The sequence below is a fragment of the Spermophilus citellus genome, assembly GCF_964194105.1.
Source record: "Spermophilus citellus genome assembly, chromosome: 2".
Lineage (NCBI taxonomy): Eukaryota > Metazoa > Chordata > Mammalia > Rodentia > Sciuridae > Spermophilus > Spermophilus citellus.
In genome coordinates this window covers 226,149,557-226,173,645 of record NC_138183.1, presented here as the reverse complement: position 1 = coordinate 226,173,645, position 24,089 = coordinate 226,149,557, and the positions used below count along the sequence as shown (strand labels likewise).

At 36.4% G+C, this 24,089-nt stretch overlaps 1 protein-coding gene across 2 annotated transcripts in view; it reads left to right on the top strand.

Moving 5' to 3' along the window:
• The first annotated feature begins 544 nt into the window (after positions 1 to 544).
• FBXO3 (F-box protein 3) overlaps positions 545 to 24,089 on the top strand; it is a 31,599-nt gene continuing 8,054 nt past the window's right edge. For both annotated transcript variants that reach the window (XM_081280983.1, XM_081280984.1), the window contains exons 1-8: positions 545 to 696; positions 4,777 to 4,866; positions 7,181 to 7,344; positions 15,427 to 15,541; positions 16,750 to 16,954; positions 17,630 to 17,675; positions 21,154 to 21,238; positions 22,066 to 22,188. In XM_081280983.1, the coding sequence (XP_081137109.1) occupies positions 593 to 696; positions 4,777 to 4,866; positions 7,181 to 7,344; positions 15,427 to 15,541; positions 16,750 to 16,954; positions 17,630 to 17,675; positions 21,154 to 21,238; positions 22,066 to 22,188 (932 nt within the window). In that variant the 5' untranslated portion in view covers positions 545 to 592. The remainder of the gene's footprint in view (positions 697 to 4,776; positions 4,867 to 7,180; positions 7,345 to 15,426; positions 15,542 to 16,749; positions 16,955 to 17,629; positions 17,676 to 21,153; positions 21,239 to 22,065; positions 22,189 to 24,089) is intronic.

The following is a 24,089-nucleotide window of genomic DNA, read 5'->3' as shown; positions in this document are numbered from 1 at the left end:
TAAGAATACTTGTTGCTTGAGGAGACGAGCCTTCTTCAGCGTCCCTGGCTGATTCCTAGTCTTGCTCCAATCGAATGGACAAGCCTGGGACCAGCCCTGATGTGTGGGAGGGACACGTGCGACCAGGGAGGCTGAAGTGGGAAACGAAGGGTTCCTGGTTGGGAAAACGAAGAGAAGCGATGGGTTTCGGGGCCCAAGAGAAGGGAGTAGTTAGTGTGCTATTTTGAGGATTCCGGGTGTAAATTTGCCCATGCGGGACTGAGGGGCTGCAACAGAGGACTCGGGAACAAAGGCTGACAAAGATCTGGGCAGGTTTAGGAGCTGCAACGAGAGGAGGGATCTGGGTAGGTGGGAATACCAGCAGAAGCAAATGCTGCGGCGGAGAATCCAGCGCCCGCCCGCAGCCTGCAGCGGAGGCGGAGACGGGGGCGGGGCCTCCCCGGGAGCCGCCCCGGAGACCGCCCTGAGGGCGGGGCTAGCTGGCAGTTACATAACAAACCTGTGCGAGCGGATGGGGAGCGGCTCGGGCGGCGGCGGGGGCGGGGCCGGGGCGGGGTTGGGGCGGGACTAGGCTTGCACCGGGCCAGGCAAGATGGCGGCCATGGAGGCCGAGACGGTGCCTATGACCCTGGAGTCGCTGCCCACCGATCCCCTGCTCCTCATCTTATCCTTCTTGGACTACCGGGACCTAATCAAGTAATAGGGCGGTGCGCATAGCCGGGGTGGGAGAAAAGGCGGTGAGGCAGGAGGGAAGGAGGCTGGGGACGCCGACAGGACTGGACCCCGGCGGCACCAGAAGGTGACGCCAGGGCCGTCCTTATCTTGCAGAGCCAGCTGGGCCAAGGGAGACCGGGAGGAGAGGGCCCGGCCCTGGGGTCTTCCTCCCGTTCAGGCCTCAGGCCCCGAGAGACAAGAGCTCTCTCTTCCAGGCCTCGCCGAGGCCCAATTGCAGGGAGGGAGGTAGCGCCCGGGTGCCGCCCCGCCGCGACCCGTGGACCACCGCTGGTTCCGCAGAGGCCCCTCTGGGTCTGGCCCAGCCCTGGACGCCGTAGATAAACCCCTGTCCTGGCGGTCGCTTGTCTCTGTTGGCCTCCTCGCCTGCAGAATCCTTTGCCAGCGTGGGCAGGTAGAACGCGCGAGGAGGCAGGCGACCCCTGACCCCTCAGGTGCCGCACCCGTCACGGTGGTCGCTGTCAGAGGTTACTTCGGACTTGTGTGTTGAGAATTGTTTTGTTCTCAACTGTCCTCCTTATGACTGGACGCTGGAATTTTGTGTTTTGGTTCTGACTTCCGGTGATGCGATACAGGTGACTGTCTTTCGCAGGGTTTCCCACTTTAGAGCATCTGTTCCAAAAATAAACACCGGTTGCTGGTAAAGGTGGTTCAATTCTTTTAAGAAATTGGGATGGTCTGGAATGGAGGAAGAAAAGGCGCTTCCTGGACCCTTGGGTGTCAGGATTGTTTACCTCCTTGACAGCGTGGCTTTGAGTTTCTTGTGCTACCTACCATGAATGTTTGCAGAGGAGACAAAGTCGCTCTGTACTGGTAGGCAAGGCCTGTTTCGATTTTTTGTTGTTGTTGTTGTTGTTTTTGGATAACCGTTGGTTCTAGCCGTTGATGATTGTGGTTTGTGTTATTAAGGGTTCTTATAGATATACATATTACTTGGAGTTAACAGATAGCTAGATGTTGGTTGGCCTAGCTAAGTGGTTTCAGAGGGATATATCTAGTTTCTTTCTGGCACCTCTACTAGTACCTGCTACTGCTTTTATTTTTCTAGAAAAATGATTTTTTCCCCCTACTCAGGCTGTATTAAAGAAGAGAAATCGTTTTTCTTCAGGAAAGGCTGTTCAGCTCCAACTGCTTTAATCTGGAATATTCTGTTGCCATGACCTCTTGCTGTCTAGACACTCCACCCCCTTTTGATTGCTGCCAGAGTGATCGTCCCAAGGCATCTGGCTGTCATTCTCAGTAGGAATAATACTCCTTATTTACAGATTGTAACCTAAACTTGTGGGGCATATAAGGCTTTTATCATCTGGCTTATTTTCTAAGGCCTTTCAGATAGCAGAAGCAAATGCAGTGTACATGCTTCTTTTTCATTTTGTGGCTTAAGCTCTTGACCTTGCTGGAAATATCTTGCTCCCCTCTTAACCTGACAAGGTGAAATTCCTCTAAGACCTTCCTTTACCTTCTTCCTTCCTGTACAGAATTTATTTGCCTTACCAAAAATATGGTATGTTCTCAAATGTAAAAAATGTTTTTATCTTTATATTCATCATTTATTCAACAGATTTTTGTTTTTTGGAGTACCTTCGGTGTGCCAGCCTATTAAACGTTAGGGATACAATAGCGAACCAGGCAGATAAGGTATCTCATGGAGCTTACAGACTAATGGGCAAGATGGAAAGACAAGTACATAAGAGGTGCTTAGTGCTTGGAAGGAAATAGATTGCTCTGTTAAAAGTTGGGAAGAAGAGACAACCGATTCACAGCAGAAGGAGCTGCCACATATGAAGCAAGGCATAGTGCAGTACTGGCAGAGGGAACAGTGTTTTCAGAGACTGATGGGACTTTAACAGCATGGCCTGTTGGAGGAGCTAGAAGGCTGGTGGTGTTGGAGGTAGGCAGTGACTCACAGGCAGACTGACTTGAGGCTGGTGAGATCATGTAGGATCTTGTGAGCCAGAGGGAGGAGATTTTATTCTAAATGCATTAGGTAGCAATCAGAATTTTAAACAGATGCACCTGACCCCTTGATAAATGCTGTGGAAATCAGTTGAGTTGAATACCATTGAATTTTATGCACAGACGTGTCCATGTACTTAAGCTTCATCCTTGTACCATATAGTCCAACTTAACAAATGTCCAGCCAATTGCCAAGCACTGACAGGTTTAGGATGTGTTTGCTCAACTGTATTGGTTTAGATTGGATTAATTCACTGGGCTCTTGGTATAATATCAGTTACATAGTTTCTCCATTCCAGGTTGATTTATCACACACCATTTTCTACCTTCATTGTGTGTCACAATAACCAGTGGCAAGTTTTTTTTTAATAAAAATTTTTCTTTTATTAGTGCATTGTGGTTATAATAGTTATAACCAAACTATAATAGTTTGATTTATTTTGACAAAATCATATGTGCGTGGAATTTGATTTACTCCATTTCAATACCCAGTGCTCCCTTTGTCCCTTCCTTCTTTTCCACTCCCACTTCCTATCCTCTACTGGTCTTCCTTTCACTTATTTTTTTGGACAGGGGGTACTGGGGATTGAACTTGGGGATGCTCAACCACTGAGCCACATCCCCAGCCCTATTTTGTATTTTATTTAGAGACAGGATCTTACCGAGTTGCTTAGTGCCTTGCTTTTGCTGAGGCTGGCTTTGAACACGAGATCCTCCTGCCTCAGCCTCCCGAGTCACTGGGATTATAGGCATGGGCCATTGCTTCCTGGCTCACTCATTTTTTTTCTTTGGCATTTATAGATATGAACAGTGGTGGAACTCACTGTGGTATGTTTATACATGCATATTGCATAATTTTTGTCAGATTCATTCTATATTTAGTGGCACTTTTTAAACATCCCAATGCCTGGGGTACAGCTCTCACTTTAAGCCAACTGAATCAGACCCTAGAGCAGTAGTTTTCAACCTTGAAGCGCATCAAAGTCACCTTTGGTTCTCATTCCCAATTCTTTTATGTTGTTTAACTATTGGGGCAAGTAGAGGGAGAGTTAATCAAGAACAGAGAAAATGGAACCTGAATTTGTAAAACTAGAGGAATTCTTGTGTTTACAAAAGTTAGTTTGGTTATTCCCTGAGCTCAACAAAAAAGGAAGAGGATGCTGTTTCTATAAAATTTGAAAATCAAAGGCTGTTATGTTTATCACAGATAGATCAGTTTTTAACATGCCTGCTTTTGGCCTTTTGACAAACTCCATGTAATGTAAGATTTCATGAGTTGATTAGTTATTGCCCAAGTGAGATCTTTGTATATCTACTTTCTATAAGTTATGATTTCTAAAGGATAGAAATCCACTTTCCTAATCTTAGATTCAGTTCTTTTTACAAATTAATTATGTAGGGTAGCATTATGGGATTAGAGCATTATTGTGTTGGAAATCTCAATATAATAAGAAAATCATGTGCTTCTAGTAGTTCATGTTTTAGGGCAGTTGATAACTTGTATAGCCATAAATGCCAAATAGAACTATAATGATGTAGATATTCTTTTTAGGTGTGGACTATCCAATAGTTGCTTTAATGAAATAATATTTTTTAGCTACAGTATTTTTTTTCCTTTAAGAAAAAATTAGAACAAAGCAAAGGGCCTATACATTTAGTATCATACATCTTACAGATCTTGAAAAATACCTGAAAACCACTTTGTTTACACCTGAATAATGTTTCTTCCAATACATAGAGATAATTACTATTCTGATAATTACTACTCTGATAAATGTAGAAAAGCTCCTTGATTTGATGTTAACTCTAATTTTATATGTATTTATTTTTAATAGACTCTTGGAAATTGCAATTGTAGTGGTTTCAGGATTTATGTGTGAATCAAAATAGTTAAGATTTTACTACTCACAAGGGGTTATACTAACACATTAAACAAAATTTAGAAAGTATTGTTTGTATTTATAAGGACAGCAAGTGGAAAATAAATAAAAGGAATAAAACAATTTAATAAAGACTATTTTCATCTTTATTTTTAAAATGTTTTTAAAATTTTTATTTTGTACTAATTGTGAATTTGGTTACCACCAGTTGTTGCTATGTCAGTCGAAGACTTAGCCAGCTATCAAGTCATGATCCACTGTGGAGAAGACATTGCAAAAAATACTGGCTGATATCTGAGTAAGTATTCAGGGAACAGGTATTTTTTTAAATGTGTGAATGGGGTGGGGGGATTAAATTTTTTAGAATAAAATTTTAACTTATGTTTTAATAGATTTGTAATAATTGTACATGTTTATGGGCTGTGGTGTAATAATTTCATACATGTGTATAATGTATATTAATCAAATCAGGCTAATAGTATTTTCCTCTCCTTAAACATTTATCATTTCTTTGTATCTGGAAACTTCTTTTAGTTCTTTATAAAATATTATAAAATATGTAATGAATTGTTGCAAACTACTATGCTATAGAACACTCAAACTTATTCCTTACTTAACTGTGTCTTGGTACCTGTCATTCAGCTCCATCTGATTACCCTCTGTTCTTTCCTTCCTAGCAGCTGATGGGGAACATGCGCTCTCAAAACTTGATCCTTATAACACTATTCTGTGTTCTCTCTAGACTGTATCTCTATATCTCTAGACTGTATCTCTGTATCTCCTCTGATGGCTGTTCTTGTGCCTGCCGATAATATTGGTATGCTCAGTTCTTGGCCCACCATTCTCTCCCTCTGTGAACTCTGCATGTGTTGTTCCAGTTCCTGGTGACCACCTGAGAGTGCTCCTAACTCCCAGACCTGAGTCTCCCCACTGACATTCACCACCCAACCCCAGGCTCTAGGCTTGTTGTCTGCTAGACTTTTCTCTTGGCTGTTCCACACAGGTTAACAAATTTGACAGAATAAAAGTGTAGATAAACAGTGAGAGTTGGGAAAGGTGAAAGGAAAGATGGGAATACTAACACCTTTCTTATCAAGGATAGTAACAAAAGTTGGGGAAGAAGTAGAAGTTTATTATTTAAAGCTGCAAGTTTTTAGTTCTATCAGACTAAACATTAATAACAGAGCTGTCTCATGTATGGAGGAGGAACGGGGAAGGGGGTATTTGAAGTATTGCTCTGTCCTTATCTTTCACTTTGAGATATTAACTTATATTTCCTTTGAGGGGTAGGGCTTAGAATGGGAAATTAGGTTTGTTTTTTTGTTTTTTTTAAACCACAAGTCCTTTGGTACTTTTAAATTACTTTTATTTTATTGTTGTTGTTGTTATTATTTTTTGTGGCTCTAGGAATGAAATCAGGGCCTCATACATGTTAGGTGAGTGTTTTACTACTGAGCTGCCAACCCAGTTCTTGATTTTAATTTTTAATATGTATGTATAATTTAGATTAATAAAAAGATGCTTCCCTTTTCTCTTCAACCCCCATTAAAAAAAAAAAAAAAAAGCCCACCTCATTTTGTTCTTTTCCCAGTCCTAAACCTATCCTTTTGTGTTTCTAGTCTTCATGGCAGCTGCATCTGTCTAGGCATCCAAGCCAGAATTAGGAATCATCTTTGATCTCCTGTCTTACATTCTTTTAGTTACCTTCCTGAGGTTAGCTTCTGTATATTTCTCAAGTCTTCCTATTCATTTCACCTCGCTTAGTTCGGTTCATCTTCTCTTATCAGGACTATTGCAAAACCTTCCTAACTCCTCTCTATGCCTCTAGTTTATATCCCTCAAATCTACCCCTATTAATCTAAAACCACAATTCTGCTTTTTTAAAAAAATATTTATTTTTTAGTTGTAGGTGGACACAATATCTTTATTTTTATGTGGTGCTGAGGATCAAACCCAGTACTTCACACATTCTAGGCATGCACTCTACCACTGAGCCACAAACCCAGCCCCAATTCTGCTTTTTTAATCTCCCCATTGAACTCCTTTAGTGGCTCTACGCTTCCTACAAGAGAAAGCCAAAGCTCATTAGTATGTGTCCTTCAGGTCCTCTGTGGCTGTTCTGTCCTCTCCCACTTATACTTTATTCTTTCTTCCAAAAAAAGTGTCTTTATTTTTTATGCCTTCAGTGGCTAAATGTTTGCAGAATTATACCAAATTGAAGTGTTGAAATATATAGTTATTTTAATCCTTTGTGATTCTCTGGCTTATTCTGTTATTATCATTAGATTCTAAGTGTTCTCTAAAATAGAACATACTTTTAAATTTTGTAGGGGTACTATTCACATTATATTTTATTAAGGATTAGAAAACTTAGAAAAAATTAAGTAGAAAGTAAGAAAATAGTGACTCAATCCCATCATGTCAGCAGTAATTCCTATTACAATTTTTGAGGTACGTATCACTTTTTGTTATCTAGTCTCCCATTGTGGCTAAAATAAGTGAAGAAGAAAGGCAAATCACAAACTCCCAATAAAGTGTGTTGGTAAGTGTTGAAAATATATCCTGGTATTATTTGAAAATATTTTTTAATCTCATTTTTAAAATCTGTTTAGGGAAGAGAAAACACGGAAGAATCAGTGTTGGAAATCTCTCTTCATAGATACTTACTCAGATGTAGGAAGATACATTGATCATTATGCTGCTATTAAAAAGGCCTGGGATGATCTCAAGAAATATTTGGAGCCCAGGTGTCCACGGATGGTCTTATCTCTGAAAGGTACTGGAAATGCAGGGTCCCCCTCCCCTCCATTTGGTTACTGTTAGTATAAATAGATTATTTTAAGTAACTTTGAATCTATTATCTGTGCAACTGTGCTAATCTAACCTTGACTGTAATTCACCAGTCACATTTGGCCAAGGAAGCAGAATACCAATATTATTAAATGCACCTGTGCTGTAGAGCCTGCCCTGTTTTTGTTCAGCCTTGGGACCCACATTGTTATTTACTAGAAGAGAAAGCTGAACAACTCCTTTCATCTTTTTGTTTGTTTTATGTAAAGAAGTTAGTAATGCTATGCTAATGCTAAAATTGTTTAACTATTGTGATTTCTTTCTTTTTTTTTTTTTTTTTTGCTGGGGATTGAATTCAAGGCTTTGTGTATGCTTGGCAAATGCTTTACCACTGAGCAGCATCCATAGCTCTTCTTATTTTTTTATTTATTTTGAAACAGGGTCTTGCTAAATTTCTTAGGCTGACCTTGAACTTGCTGACCTTGAACTTGCCTGAGATTACAGGCTTGCCCCACCACGCCCAGCTTATCATTTCTTTTTGAAAGCTTTTTTTCTTTTCTTTTTTTTTTTTTTTTTTTTTTTGTGTGTGTGTGTGTGTGTGTTTGTAGTACTGGAGATCAAACCAAGACTTCACCCATACTAGGCAAATAGTGAGCCAATGAACTACCCACAGCCCAACAGATAATTTTTTATTTGAAAACTTTGCATATGGTATCGGCATTTTTTTTTTTTATTTTCAGTACAAGTAAATGTTAATCTAATATTTGGAAAAATCCTGGGTCTTTAAGAATATAAGAGCAGTATAATAAAACTTTATGCTTATTTTGATATTTACACAAAGTGGTGAAACTAAGATTTCAGCTGAGGTTTATTTGACCCCAGAATTCTGTGTACTTTCTACTATACTATTATTGTCCAATTTCAGCAAGAAATATTAACAAGTTATCGTAATTTTATTGGTTAATTAATACCAATGGAAATGCATAGATATATTGCCACTTATCTGCTTTGTCTTCCAACATTTTTCAGATTCCTTCAATGAAAGAAATGTACACATTTTGGTTTTATTAAGCTAAAATTGGAATCCATTCTCAAATGTTTTCCTTTATTTAGAACCAATATCTCTTTTGAAATAGCATTTCTTTTCTCTTTCATATTTCCATTATAATTACCTATGCAAATATCACTTTCATACCCATTGTGTCTAAACTGAATTTCTAGAAGGTAGAAGAAAATTATTTCAGTAGAGAGAGGGTAGAGTAGAGCTTTGAAGAAAAGAACCTTGGTTAGTGTTTTTAATAACATGTTTGCTAGGAAGAAAAGAATAATATTATTATTCAGCTGGTATCTGGTATGAAATATTTCAAGAGGACAATAATTCTGAAAAACAGGTATTTAGTGGTGATAAGTTAAATAGGTAACAGCTTGCAGTAGCTATTATTTATTAAGTATAAGCTAGGCACTAAATTTAATATTTTGTGAGAATTCACTTAATTTGCAAAAATCCTATGAGACAGGTAAATCTATCCCCCTGCTCCTGACCTCCAGTGCTGGGACTTGAACCTAGGGACACTCTACCACTGAGCTACATCCCCAAAATATTTTTTGTTTTGAGACAGAGTCAATTGCCAAGGCTAGCCTTGAACTTGGGATCCTCTTGCCTCAGCCACTAAGCCCAGCTGTATTTTTGTTTTATAGGGGAGCTACCTAAAGCATTAAAAAAATGACATTGTTTTCCTTCACAAAACAAAAGGTAAAGCCGGGTATTGAATATAAGGCTGACTCCCACCAAATTGGTTGAAGGGAGAGAGGATCTATCCTATTTTGTTTAGAATATCTTAAGTCTCTTTAAGGTCTAGTCCAGTATTAGGACATTTGGAATATGAGAATGTAGACAGCTTCTTCTCTTTTCTTTCTTTCTTTCTTTCTTTTTTTTTTTTTTTTTTTTTTTTTTTTTTTTGTTGTTGTTGTTTTGCATTCAGTTTGGTATTCCTAGGCTCTGCTGTTTTGTACCTAGCAGTTGGAGGTAGGGTTGTCAGAGAACTCCTTGACAGTTCCTGCTTTACTGCCAGGTGCCAGTTCTCAAGGACTTGCCTTGAGTGGAACAGGATAAAAACCCTTGGTATCTGGGAACTCTAGGAGCTCTGGGCATATGAAGTTTACTATTTAGCAGGAGTCTAGCTGCTCACCTCAGATGCCTCATTCCCTGATTCAATTTCAAAGTTATAGAAGCGGCAGATAAGAAGGATAATTGGTGAGTAAACAGGCATTAGGCTTGGGACACATTTTATGAAGCGTACCTTCAAATTTCATATTTATCTTACGTGTTGGTTTAGAATTTTGGAGTTGAAAGAGCATTTAGAGATCATTTAGACCAGGGGCTGGCAAACTTTTTCTTTAAAGAGCCAGATTGTAAATATTTTAGGCTTTCTGGAACACATGGTCTGTTGTTCAACCTTGCTATTTCAGAAAAGCAGCCATAGACAATACGTAAGCAAATAGGTATGGGTAGGTTCCAATAATACTTTATTTATAGAAATAGGCAGCAGGCTAGGATTTTTAGCTTGTGGACTACAATTTGCCAATCCCTAGTTTATACTAGCACACTCATTTTGCAGGTGAAAAAGGGGCTAGTGTAAGGTCCTATAACTAGTAGTAAGTGATGGAGGTAGAAGAACTCCAATCTGGGTTTCTTGGCTTCTAGTAGCCTTTCACTGCTTCCTCATTTGAGTAGGTGAAGGGGGAAGGGAAGTGAATGAATGAATATTTGTTAAGTACCAGTAAAATACTTTATTAAATAAGCACATGAAATCTTATATAATCCTCACTATAATTCTCTCAGATGGGTGGTGGTATTATTCCCATCTGCAGATGAGAAAACAAGCTGAAATAACTTTCCAGTCAATAAGTAGTAGAGCCAAGATAAGAACACTGACTGTCTGGCTTCCAAATTCCATCAGAGTAGTATGCCTCTTTCAATCTTGATTTTACCATATTGTAAATATCTATTTCTTTACATTTCTCTTTTTTTATGTATTGTTTTGTTTTTACTTTTTTCTCTTTTCAAGAAATTCTTAGTTTCTTAATCTTATATGTTAAATATCTAATATCTACAAATGTTAGTTTGTTTAGTTCAGGCATTCAGCTTGGTGCCTTATAAACTTTTTGTTTTAGAGTAGTTTCAGGCTTATAGAAATGTTGCAAAGATAGTTCTATATATCCCTCAGTTTCAGTTACTCCTAATATTCCACCATATGGGACATTTATCAAAACTAAAAAGTTATCATTAATATGTTGCTACTAACCAAGCCTAGACTTCATTTGGATTTACCCAGGTTTTTTTTTTTTTTTTTTTAATTAATGTCCTTTATCTGTTCCAGGATCTTGTCTAGAATAGCACATTGCATTTAGTTGTCATGTTTCTGTAATTGTCTATGGCAGTTTCTCATTCTGTCATTCCTTGTCTTTTTATGACTTTGACAATTTTGAGAAATACTCATTAGGTATTTTGTAGAAAATTCCTCAAATTGGTTTTGTCTGATATTTTACTCAACATTAGACTGGAATTAGGGATGTTCAGAAAGATTCTTGCAGAATTGAACTATCTCTCCCATCACATATCATACATGGGTACAATAATGATGTTAATGGATGTACAGAAATGTGCACAAATCACAGGTGCTCAACTCACTGAATTATTCAAAGTGAACATATTCCTCGTAATACTCTCCAGATCAAGAAAGAAGAGTCTCATTTCTACCTAGAAGCCTACTGATATCTCTTGCCTTTTTTGTAGAGTCAACCAACTGTCCTGATTGCTAATGCCAGCGATTTTTTTCTCTTTGAACTTGATATAAATTGCATGGTTACGTATGTATTTCATATGAATTGTTTTTGTTTTGGTTGTGAGATTAAATGCTGTTGTGTTTAATGGTAATATTAGTTAGCTTTTCATTGCTCTGACAAATACCTGGAAGGAATTATTTTGGCTCATAGTTTCAGAGGTTTCAGTCCATGATTGGCTGATTCCAAGGCAGAAACATCATAGTGGTAGGGAGCAACAGAGGAAAACTTCTTAGCTCATGGCAGCCCAAAGCCTGGTATAGTCATCTGTCCTTGATTGTAGGTAGTACTATGAATAGAATTGATTTTACACCTGCGATTGGGCCATTATTATATGAAACAGGTAAAGGAATTTTGCAGATATAATCTCAAATTAGTTGAATTTGAGTTCAACCTTATCAAAAGGGAAATTATCTTGAGTGGGTGTCATTTAATCAAGTGAACCATTAAAAAGGACTGGCCCTTCCTGAAGCCAGAGAGATTCAAAGTGGGAGTGCCACCAGAAGAACAGAATTATACCAATAATCAGTGAACTTGGATGAAGATCCCAGGCAGAAGATTTGTAAAATGAGCTAGCAGTCCCAATTGACATCCTGATCTCAGCCTTGCAGGACCTAAACAGAGGATCCAGTTGAGTTGTGGCTGGGCTTCTGACCTATAGAAACTGAAATCATAAATGAGTGTCTTGGCTCAGTTTCCTGGGGGTGGACTCAGCCTGTTCCACTTCCCCTCAGTCGAGCCTAAAGTAAAGAGGCCAGGTGTCTTCTTATATGGGAGAGATGTTTAAGAAAGGAACCTTACCTGGGCTGTCCTAGCCTCACATTTACTTGAAAAACAAAAAAAAAAAAAAAAAAAAAAAGGAGGTATTTTAAGCTGCTACTTATAACAGCAATAAAAAACAAGTATACCCAGTATGCTTGTAGATAGGTCTTTTTTTCCATTTTGGTTCTGTCACTTTAAAAATTATATTTCGAGGCTATGTTATTAGGTTCATAAAATTAGAATTATATGATCTGTGTAGTGAATTTAACCTTTCTGTCATTAAGAAAAGCCCTCCATTAGCTGCAATAAAGCTGTTTGCCTTAAAGTTGTGTGATTTTAGGAGAGCTATTTCAGCATTTTTTTCCCTTCTGTATCTATGTAAAGTTTTATCTCTTGTATATAATTGTGTGGTGGTCTTTTTGTTTGGAGGGTTTTGTTTGTTTGTGGGGCTAGGAATTGAACCTAGGGCTTCCAGAATGCTAAGCATTTTAACCTGGTCAGTCAGTTTCTTTTCATTAAATTATTTAGCCTATTTGTGTTTAGTGTTTTACTAATGTATTTGAATTTAAATATCATGTTCACTGTTCTTTGTGTTCTTCCTAATTATGTTTTGTTCCATTCCTTCCCTCTTTTGAATTTCATTTTTAGGGCTTACCTCAGATGTTAAAATGTGCATCCTTGACATATTAAAGACTAATGTAAATCAGTGTTTTTACCACTTCCTGGACAATTAAAATTGAATTTTGGAGTACTTTCATTCCAGTTGCCTTCCTCCTGCCTTTTGTATTATAGTCTTTTGGGAATCAAACTCAGAGCCTTGACCATGTTAGGACCTTGCTCAACCTCAGTCCCTTGAATTATAATTTTTGTGATCTTAATTTTCGGTAGTTTTAAAATCCATTAAAACGCTTTATATACATTCACTATTATTTTAGAATAACCTTCATATTTACTTTTTCTGATTGTTCTTCATTCCTACCTGTATGTTCATGTTTCCATCTGGGAATATTTTATTTTTCCCTAAATAATTTTGTGTGTGTGTCTGTGGTACTAGAAATTGAATTAAATTCATGATGCTACATCTCTAGCATTTTATATTTTTGAGACAGGACCTTGCCAAATTGCTGAGGCTAGCTCAAACTTTCAATCCTCCTGCTTCAGTCTCCTAAATCCCTGGGATTATAGGCATGAGCCACCTTGCTCAGCTCCTTTTAGTTTTTCTTTCTTTCTTTCTTTCTTTTTTGTATTGAGGATTGGACCCAGAGGTGCTTAATCACTGAGCCACATCCCCAGGCCCATTTTTTATATTTTATTCAGAGACAGGGTCTCCCTGAGTTGTTAAGTGGTTTACTAAGTTGCTGAAGCTGGCTTTGAACTTCTGATCTGCCTCATCCTCCTAAGCTTTGGATTACAGGCATGTGCTACCGTGCCCAGCAGTCTTTCTTTTAATAGGGGACTGCTACTTCTGAATGTTTTCATATTTTCTTAGTCTAGAAATGTATTTATTTCATCTTCCCCAGTGGAGAATATCTTCACTGAACATAGAATTCTAGGCAGCACTAATTTTTTTCACCATTCTGAAGACATCCTTCTTCTGACTTCTATTGTTTCTATTGAGAATTCACTTGTCAGTCTTACTTTGTTCCTTTGAAAGTTATTATATCCTCTTTCCCCTCCTCTAACTGCTTTTAAGATTTCTCTTTGTTTTTGACTTTCAGCAGTTTCACCAGTGATTTGTCTCAATACAATTGTAGGGTGCTTTTTGTATCATGGTTTGATATTTTCATCAGTTTTGGATATTTTCTGCGACTGCCTCTTCAAAAATGCTGCCTGTTCCTGGTTTTCTTCTTCTTCTCTTTCTAGGATTCCAATGCATGTATCTCAGATCTTTTCATTGTGTCCTCCCAGTGTGTCTTACATTCTCTTTTTATTTATTAAAAATAATAAATATTAAAATATTACATTTTTTTATTTTTTATTTTCCCACCTCTTTGTCTTCTGATCCAGTTTCCAGTTTATTTTTCCTTTTTCATCTTTAAACTTATAATTTGCTGTTAAACCCTTTCAGTGTATTCTTTTTTAAAAAAGAAATTTTTTTGTAGTTGTAGATGGCACAATATCTTTGTTTTATTTATTTATTTATATGATGCTGAGGATGGAACCCAGTTCCTCACACATTCGAGGTAAGTGCTCAACCACTGAGCTACAACCCCAGTCCCCTTTCAGTGTATTCCTAATTTAGTTATTATAATCCTTAGCTCTAAGATTTTCATTCAATTTAGTTTTAAATTTCTAGTTCTCTCCTGAAAGTCCTGTCATTTAATTTATTGAGTACATCAATTGTCATGTTTCCTGACTTCAGGAACTGATGTATTATAGATTTAGCTGTATTTTTTCCCCTCGGGTCAGATCTTGGCTTTATGTAGACCTTGGTTTTTTGATTGTTTGCTAGACATTACTTGAGCGTGGGGAATAACATTATTTTCTTCTAGAGATTTATTTCTGCTTTTGATTGGCAGCTCATCCTTGGACAAATCACCTCGTTCCAATCAGACATTGGAATCTGGGCTTTATTCTTTGTGAGACTGATCTATTTTCATTCACCCCTATCCGTAGGATATGACCCTTCTGGATCCTCGCCAACAAAAACTAGTGTTTTTAAAATCAGTTTGTGTGTATGTGTGTGTGTGTATACATTTTTTTTTTCCACCTCAAGTCAGATCTTGGTTTTATGTAGACCCAGTTTTTTTGATTGTTTACTATAGATATCCCTCTCTCTTTCTTTAATTCTTTCTTTTTTTCTTCTTCTTTCTTTTTTTAACCTTTGAGCAATGCAGCACAGCTACCTAAAGTGTTGATCAACTTGGGCCATTGTTGAAAGTGGATATCATCTTCTCTAGGTGTTTGCTATTCCTTCCTACCTTTAAATAAAATCTAGAATATGTGGCAAGTTTTTAAATATGCAAAATTTAAGTTAGTGGCCTCCTCATAGCATGAACTACACCTTTATGTTCCCATATTTCACATAAAAAGACTGTGTTAAAACTCTAGAGCAATATCAGTTTAGAGAATTTCTGGAATTTTTTAATTTTTATTTTAAATAAACAGATTTTTTAAATACTTTATTTAAAATAAACAGATTTTATTTTAAATAAGCAGATTTTAAAAATCAGATTTAGAAAAACAAGATCTACCCCAAGTTTTGTTCTGTATTGTAATACAATTATTGTGCATCTCATGGGTACCCCCTTTCCACATTTTAATGAGTCCTGTTGAGAGGAAACTAAAGAATTTGCTCATTCCATGCTTCAAATAAATTTCAATTCATTTACCTATATTTCAGTAATACAATTTGGACAGAATTCTCTTGTTGAGAGATTGTTTCAGAGGTTAGCAGATAGATTCTATTTCTTTTTAGATTGCGTTGTATCTTCATAATTCTTTCTTTGGTGTGCATTTGCAGAGGGAGCTCGTGAAGAAGACCTAGATGCTGTGGAAGCGCAGATTGGTTGCAAGCTTCCTGATGACTATCGGTGCTCATACCGAATCCACAATGGGCAGAAGTTAGTGGTTCCTGGGTAAGGTGTTCAATGTTATGGTTATTTTAGTGATGTAAGTTACTTTCTAGAATGAAAGTAAATAAATTGTATTTATAGTTACCCTTAACAGTTAAAGCATATATAAGAATTTCTTCTTCCTCCTTACAGCAGTCATTATATAAAATCTATAACTTGAATTTAAGTTTTTCAAAATAAATACATCTCATAAAGATACCATTTCAGGGGCGCTGGGTTCGATCCTCAGCACCACATAAAAATAAAATAAAGATGTGTGTCCACCGAAAACTAAAAATAAATATTAAAAAAATTTCTCTCTCTCTTAAAAAAAAAAGTGAAGTCTGGTGAAGGAAGAGGGAAATGAGTAAGAGGGCAGAGGGCTTAAGTATAATTGTGAATATGTTGTAATTAAACTGTTAAGAACTCCTGACATGTTCATCCTGCTATAGGCCAGGTAAATTGTTTGGAGAGTTTGGTATGGATTCTATCTAGTCTACATGTTAAAAAAAAAAAGTGATAATTTGAGTCTGCGGATGTAATTTAATGGTAGAATGCTTGCCCAGGCATGCCTGACCCTGGGTTTAATCACAGTACCAGAAAATTTTAAAAAAAGAAAAGAGTTTTATCTTTTTCAAGTGCAACATATAATTGAATGGCCTATTTAAGACTTCTAAAAAGATGAATCACATTAGGAACCATCAGGTAACCCTTTACCTATATTATTGTCCACATATATGAAGCAAGATTGATTTCTTTTACCTTGCAGATTTCAAGTTTGTGAGATTTGGGACATAGCTGAGGCCAGTCTATCTGATTTACAATGTTTAGCCTGATTATACTGTCTGGTTTTATGGAGTAAACTAAAGGATGTATCAAGATAAAGTTATCAGAGAATTTATCCCTTTAAAAATTAAATTAACCATACATATAGCAAAACACTGGCAAATGAATAGATCATGGCAAGATGGATTCTTTAAAGAAATAAAATTACATTTCTTTTTTCTTTAAGCTGACATTTAGACAATTTAGACATTTAATTTAAATCAGAACCTTCTGTCTGATCAAAAAGAGTTTGAATATGTAGAACTGTAATGTTTTGGTTTTCCCTGTTTAGAATTATGCTAATCAGTACTTATAAAGTCATCAGTATGAAATTACTCATCAAAAATATGAAGCACGGCTATTTGTTTGACACTGTGAGTTTTTTCATTTCATTTTCATCTCCTCAGATTGTTGGGAAGTATGGCGCTGTCTAATCACTATCGTTCTGAAGATTTGTTAGATGTTGACACGGCTGCCGGAGGATTCCAGCAGAGACAGGGGCTGAAATACTGTCTCCCTTTAACTTTTTGCATACATACTGGTTTGAGTCAGTACATAGCAGTGGAAGCTGCGGAGGGCCGAAACAAAAATGAAGTTTTCTACCAATGTCCAGTAAGTAGGAAGTGTTAATGTGTTTTTTGGGATACATACTAATAAACATACAAAGGTGTGCTTTAGATGTTATCAGGGTTGTAGAAGAGATACAGAGCATTGTGCATTTTAGAGAGCTGATATTCTGACATAATGGAATGGAATGCCAAAAGAAAATTTTACCATGGGCAAACATTGCATGCTATTGTATATATAGACCGAAAGCTGTGATTTGTGTTAAGACATTTTAAGTTTAAGAGAAAGTAATGAGGAACTTCTTGTTGAAGTAATTAATTGTAACATATGCTTCTGACTTTTAATAAATTTAGCTTTAGAGCATCCTAGAATTGTTCAGATCTCTTGACTCTGAAACCAAAAGCCCTTTCTTCTAGGCTAACAAGCCATATATCTTATGACCTCAGCTTCCTAATTATCTTCTTGAAGGAGAATTTCCTAAATTCACTGGAACAATATTAGCACTACCAAAGTTTATTTCATTGAGAAGTGTCCTGCATTCTTCCAAGGACTTTATAGAAAGAGCCTAAAGTATAAGAACTGGAACTAAAAGTGTGAGAAATATCTGAATGTTGGTTAGAACACTAATTTTTATTATTATCTGTTTTGCCTTGTTCCAAGAAAAGATCCAGGTAATGAAATAAATGTATTTATATCAATTACATTCTTTTTCTCATTTAGGACCAAATGGCTCGGAACCCAGCTGCTATTGACATGTTTATCATAGGTAGGAGAAGAAAAATGTCATTTTTTCCCTTTCTTCCTCCCAGTTTTTTAAAAAAAAATGAGTTGGTAAAACCTTTACAGTTATGAGCAGCTGGCAGTTTTATACTTGGATGTTTTAGGGCTTTTTGGTTTATAAATTACTACATGTCAGCTATCATTGGAAAAAAAAAATTGTGCCCTATGTGATCTTGTGCTCTTGATGCTCTTATAGATCAGTGAGATACATGGCATTGCTGTATGTGTAGTTTCCTTAACACATACATACATCTTCCATTGATCATATTAATATTTAATTGGAGATAGAGTTATATAAAGTGACTTTATACTTTTTATCTTTTGGTGCTAGTGGTGTAGTAAGATAATGATAAATCACAATAGAGACCTCAAGAAGCAGCAGTCTTCAAGACCAGTATGAATTATGTGCTTCAGAAACTCCTTGGCACAACTAGTTTTTCTTGGCCATAAAAGGGTGTTTCTTATAGTTTCTCTTTGGTACTGGAGATTGAACCCAGTGGCACTTTACCACTGAACTACATCCCTTTTTCATTTTTCATTTTGAGATAGGGTCTTGCTAAGTTATACAGTATAATCTTGAACTTGCCATCCTCCTGCCTGAGCCCAGTAGCTGGGATTATAGGTGTGTGCCATCATGCATGGTTTTTAAGAACCTTTCAGTTGGTATGCAAGTGCAGCTTACCCTTTTATTCTTCATCCAGTCTTATCAGGTTTACCTTCTATCTATCTAACAGAAGCTTCCTGACCGTCCTGGTTTTTAAAGGCATTGCTGGCACATTAAACATCCCAACATATTAATAGTAAAGAGGGGTTCTGGGAGGGTAACTCAGTGGTAGAGAATGTGGTTAACATATGCAAGGCCCTGGGTTCAATCACCAGCAAAAAAAAAAAAGGGGGCCTTGCTGGTTAAGTTGTCTGTATTTAGTATTTAATTATATCTTCTAATTGAACTCTTAAGCAGAAAATTAGTGTCCTCTTGTTCCATTCTGTGACATAGCCCAGGTTTCTTTATAATATCAAGAAGATCTCACCAGGCGTGGTGGCACATTACCTGTAATCCCAGTGGCTCTGGAGGCTGAGCAGGAGGATCGCTAGTTCAAAGCCAGATTCAGCAAAAGCAAAGTGCTAAGCAACTCAATGAGACTCTGTCTCTAAATAAAATACAAAATAGGCTGGGGATGTGGCTCAGTGGTCGTGTGCCCCTGAGTTTAATCTCTAGTACTGCCTCCCCCCCCCCAAAAAAAAAAAAAAAGAAAACCTTACCTAGTAAGTTGTAAAAAGCTTTTAAATTTAGGCCCTAGCTTTCGAGTCATGTGGTCTCTGGTTTTAAGTTAAGCACCTTCTGGAGATTGTGCACATGCTGGTTGCCCCCCACCCCCCACCCCTGGCATCTTTGCATGACACACCTTCAGAGATGACCATCACAGCTTTAGCTCAGTAGTGCTACTCAGTTCATGAACTAGAGGCTGCTGGAACAATAAAGTAAGCTGCTGGTGGCTCTGAGTTTCTTACTTAGTTTGGTGTTCATCTGATACAGTACAGAAGAAACCATTGCAACCGAGTACTAACAGTAGTCTGATAATGCTATCATAGAAGCTGGGATTTCTCCTAGAATGGGAGAGCAAGGAAAGAGATGTGAGCTCCCTGAGGAGAGAGGAAGTGGGAAGTCAGTGCTGGGGGAAGAGCAGCTTCCTTTTATTATCTTGGCAAAACCAACTACTACCAAAGAAACTCACACATGGGCTTAGTTTAGAAGGTAAATTACTTGAGAACATGTAAATTGTATCTGAATTCAATTAGGTTTCAGTTTCATGGGATGATAGCTCTAGGCATTCAGTGCTCTATTAATAGATACTTAAGATGAGCTTAATAGTGAATGCTGCCTACTCTGTTCTTACCTTAAAGAACATATATTGGTTTGTTTTGTAATAAGTTAAAGTACACTTAAGTATATCATGCCAATTTCCTTTTTATGCCAACCATAAAAAACTCATTTCTTATGTGACATTTCATGAGGTACACAAAATGATTTTTAAAACTCTTCTTCGGTGAAATTACTAGTTCTAAAAACGTAAACTTGAGTAAAAATACATTAAAATATGTAAAGTAAGAAATCTAGTAGGAGATGAAAAGATGTTCATGCAAGGAATAAAAAATAAAATGTAAAATTATACCTTCTATGATTTTTTTTCCTCTTTTGTTGTACCTGGGGATCAAACCCAGAGTCTTTTGTGAATTTTAACGATATTATTCATATACCTCCCTAATATCTTATTCAAAATGGATGGCTGGGGCTGGGGATGTGGCTCAGTGGTAGCGTGCTCGCCCAGCATGCGTGAGGCACTGGGTTCAATTCTCAGCACCACATTAAAAAAAAATAAAAGAAAGATATTGTGTCCACCTAAAACTAAAAAATAAATATAAAAAATGTATGGCTGATCAGCGATCTTTGGACAAAATAGCATTTAATAAATAATGGGTCAAGTCAGATGGGCCATTAGGAGACATTGAGAAAAAAGCCAACTATTATAGTTTTCCTTCTCTTAGTGCCTTTAAAATTTGAAAGCTTTGTATTCTCAGATTTAAGCTAAATTGTATCTTCTATCATACCCTAAATAAGATAATAAGAACTATACATTTAGCATTTAACATTCAGTTTGGTGGATGCAGAACTGAGTTAATCAAAACCAGATTACAAAGAAATTGATTGAACACATTAAGGGATTAATATGTGTTAGGTATTCAGCTGTATTAACAGTAAATCACAGGGTCTGATGGAGCTATGTTGTATTACCTAGTTATATAACTCATCTAAATACTTGTCATTGATCCTGTTACTACATTCTGGGTCTGGACTCAACTGTTCCCATAATTCTTTTCTGCTTCAAGCTGGTCACTGAGAATATAAAGGTCACTGAGCGACTGAATATGTAGTAGTATGCAGCTAGACCACTTTGGGATTGGCCTGATGCCCAGGACTCTACAATGCCATGTCCTTGGTAGATGACCAGACTAAGCCTGGCTTGTGCCAGAATTTTGAATGTGAGTCAGGATGTAACTGAACCAGTATGTATACTGTTCATCTGCGAATAGGTACTGGTATTTTTCTTATAGATTCTTCCTAGACATTGCTGTATCTCCTTTGTCTTATGTGTTTTAGAAATTATACGCAGGTTTTTCATTATTGTACCAGAAAGTGTTATCAAGTACATGTAAAAAATTGTTTGAAGATAGCTGTGGGATTCCCAAACAAAAATTGGGAGGAAGGAGAGGGAGAGAATTCTAAGGAAATAATGTAGATAGAATAGAGAATAGATATCTCTAAATAGTTCCAGTTTTAGTATCACACCTTAAGCATAGAGAAATTATAATTATTTGTTTCTTGTGTAGATTTTGCAACAATGATTTGTCCTTTTTTTTTTTTTTCTTTTCTTTTCTCATTTTTCTCCCTTTCTGGCTTATAGGTGCTACTTTTACTGACTGGTTTACCTCTTATGTCAACAATGTTGTATCAGGTGGCTTCCCCATCATCAGAGACCAAATTTTCAGGTATTTCATTTGGGGCTTTTTGGATGGAAATGATTAAAATTCAGAAAAAGCCATTCATCACAGATCATGAGATGAAGTTTCCCCAAGAAGGTTAATAACAGAACCTCTCATTATCTTGAATCTTACTATTTTATTCTTAACTTCAAAGCCAAAACATTTAAATACTTAATCAGTTAGGATTTTTCTTATCTTGGAACATGCAGACAGAAAACTGACTTTAATTTAGAAGCTGTGAATCAATATTAGGTATATAGTTTCTCTGGGGGAAAAAAAAGACACTTTGCCAATGAATAGATTTATTATGAACGGCAAGACAGCAACTCCTGGCAAATATTTTTTATTATGTCTAACTGGAGCATTTAAGTGTTATAGTTAGTATTAGAGGTGACACTGGTTCATAGTAGCTTTTGTGGCAGAAACAAAATATTAATTACTTATTAGATGCCTTTGGTATAGGGACAGGAACAGTAGTTTAATTATACATTAGAGGCTCACAGTACATACTTATATATATTTTTTATACATTTTTTTTCTTGTCAGAGCCATCATTTAGCATATATAGCTGGATTTCAGATATTTCCAAAATTTTCTTTTTAGTTTCCAAAATAATTACCAAATGCAATCCATTATTTGAACTACTGGTCATTGTCCTTGATTGCTGTCATTACTAAGCCAGAGTTTAATAAGTTTCTAATCTTGTTTTAAATTTAATATGATTTCAATTTAAATTTTCATCCTAAAGTATAAGCAATTGTGCATTGTATCTTTTTAAACCTTTTGTGGAATTGAAATTGTTTTTAACATATTTAATTTTTAAAATTTTCTAGATATGTTCACGATCCGGAGTGCGTGGCAACAACTGGGGATATAACAGTGTCAGTTTCCACATCATTTCTGCCAGAACTCAGCTCTGTCCACCCACCCCACTATTTCTTTACATACCGCATCAGGTGAGAATTTTAAATGGGGCTGCCTTTCAGTTCATGGTGGAATATATCCAATAAGTGGGTTGCTCTTGCCCCATTTGATGTGATATATAAAAGGCTTTGTACATAGGGTCTGGTATATGCTAGACAAGCTCTCTACTACTGAGCTACATCCCTAGCCCTAAAATGCATTTTGAAAGATAATTTCTTGCTGAAATTTGGAGGAAGGTAGATACATAGAGTTTTTGTAATGGACTTTGACTTTATTATTAACCTCTAAGTTATTTAAATTATTTCTTGGCCATATACTGGGTATAAAGTGTGCCAGGTACTGTGATTATAACTGAGTTATAATCATCAAAGCTCTATATTAGAATTGTAATGAATTCTAGAAGCTGTCAGTTGCCAAACATAAAACCTTGCATTTTAAGTTTCATCTCTCTTGTCTATATTCAATTGAAAAAATCTAATAAATATTTCCTGAGTGCTGTATGTAGGTTATACATGTTATTGTGGATTTGATTAAAAGCAAATCTTTAAAACTTACTTTTGTTAGAAGTATTCTGTTATGACAGTCTCCAAGGGAGTAAGGATACTTTATTTTAAAATACATTTTTATATATTTTATACATTAAATGTATATTTTATATGTATGAAATATGTATGTTTCCATAGAAAAATATTTATGGATATTTATATTCTAATATAAGATGCGTATTTTATAAAGGAAATATTTAATTTAAATATTTACAATATATAAAATATATTACATATGTTAAATATATATTTGATTTTAATATATCTATAGAAAATATTAAGCTGTTTATTTCATATATAAAATGTAAAATTTTTAAATGTATTTTTTAAATATTATTTTTTAGTTGTAGTAAGACACAATACCTTTATTTTAATGTGGTTCTGAGGATTGAACCCAGGGCCTCACACATGCTAGGCGAGTGCTCTACTGCTGAGCCACAACCCTAGCCCCTAAAATATATTTTTTATATATTTTAGTATATAAAATGCATGTAAACTGGGCACTGTGGTGCATGCCTGTAATCCCAGCGATTCTGGAGGCTGATGCAGGAGGATCACAAGTTAGAGGTTAGCCTCAACAACTTAGTGAGCCCCTAAGCAACTTAGTGAGACCCTTTCTCAAAAATAAAAAATAAAAATAAAAAATGACTGGGGATGTGGCTCAATGGTTAAGCACCCCTGAGTTCAATTCAATCCCCAGGCTGCCTCCCCACCCTGTCCCTGCCAAAAAAAAGGGCTTCTATACATACTTATGGTATTTTAATAATATATACCCATGAGAAAGCATCCTGGGATTTTGGTTTTACATGTAGCCTTTAAAATGTCCAAATATAGGTATAGGTGGTTTTTGTTTTATTTGAGATCCTTGTAGGATTAAGAAACACTTAAAATATGTACTTATAGGGCACTCAAAGTGAAAATAAAAGATAGCAGATTCCTAGAGAAAGAGGGAGATGATAATATGGAGAAACAGAAGTGAAGTTTAATTCTGGTAACTGTTGACATTTTGCTTTGAGGTTTTTAGAAGCTGATGGAAATGAAACAAAACTGGGAAAGAAATACCATCACTTCTTTGGATATTTTTTAATGGCAATATACTCTAGAAAGCATTTGCTGAATAGATCTTTATTTGAACAACAAAAGAGACTTCTTACCATTGTATTTCTTTATATTTATGTTGCCCTTTGTAAGGTTGATCCTCACTGAAAGTGAAGTGCATAAATTGAGTGAAAGCATTTCTTGTGGGGGAACTAAACTATTTAAGCCAATATGTCTGAGAACTTAGAGAAACTTAGAAAAACTTAGAACTTAGATAATATTTGACTTTTGTTTGGGTTTCCTAGTTTCCTTTGGAAATTTTCTTTCATGTATTAACTCTTAATACTGTA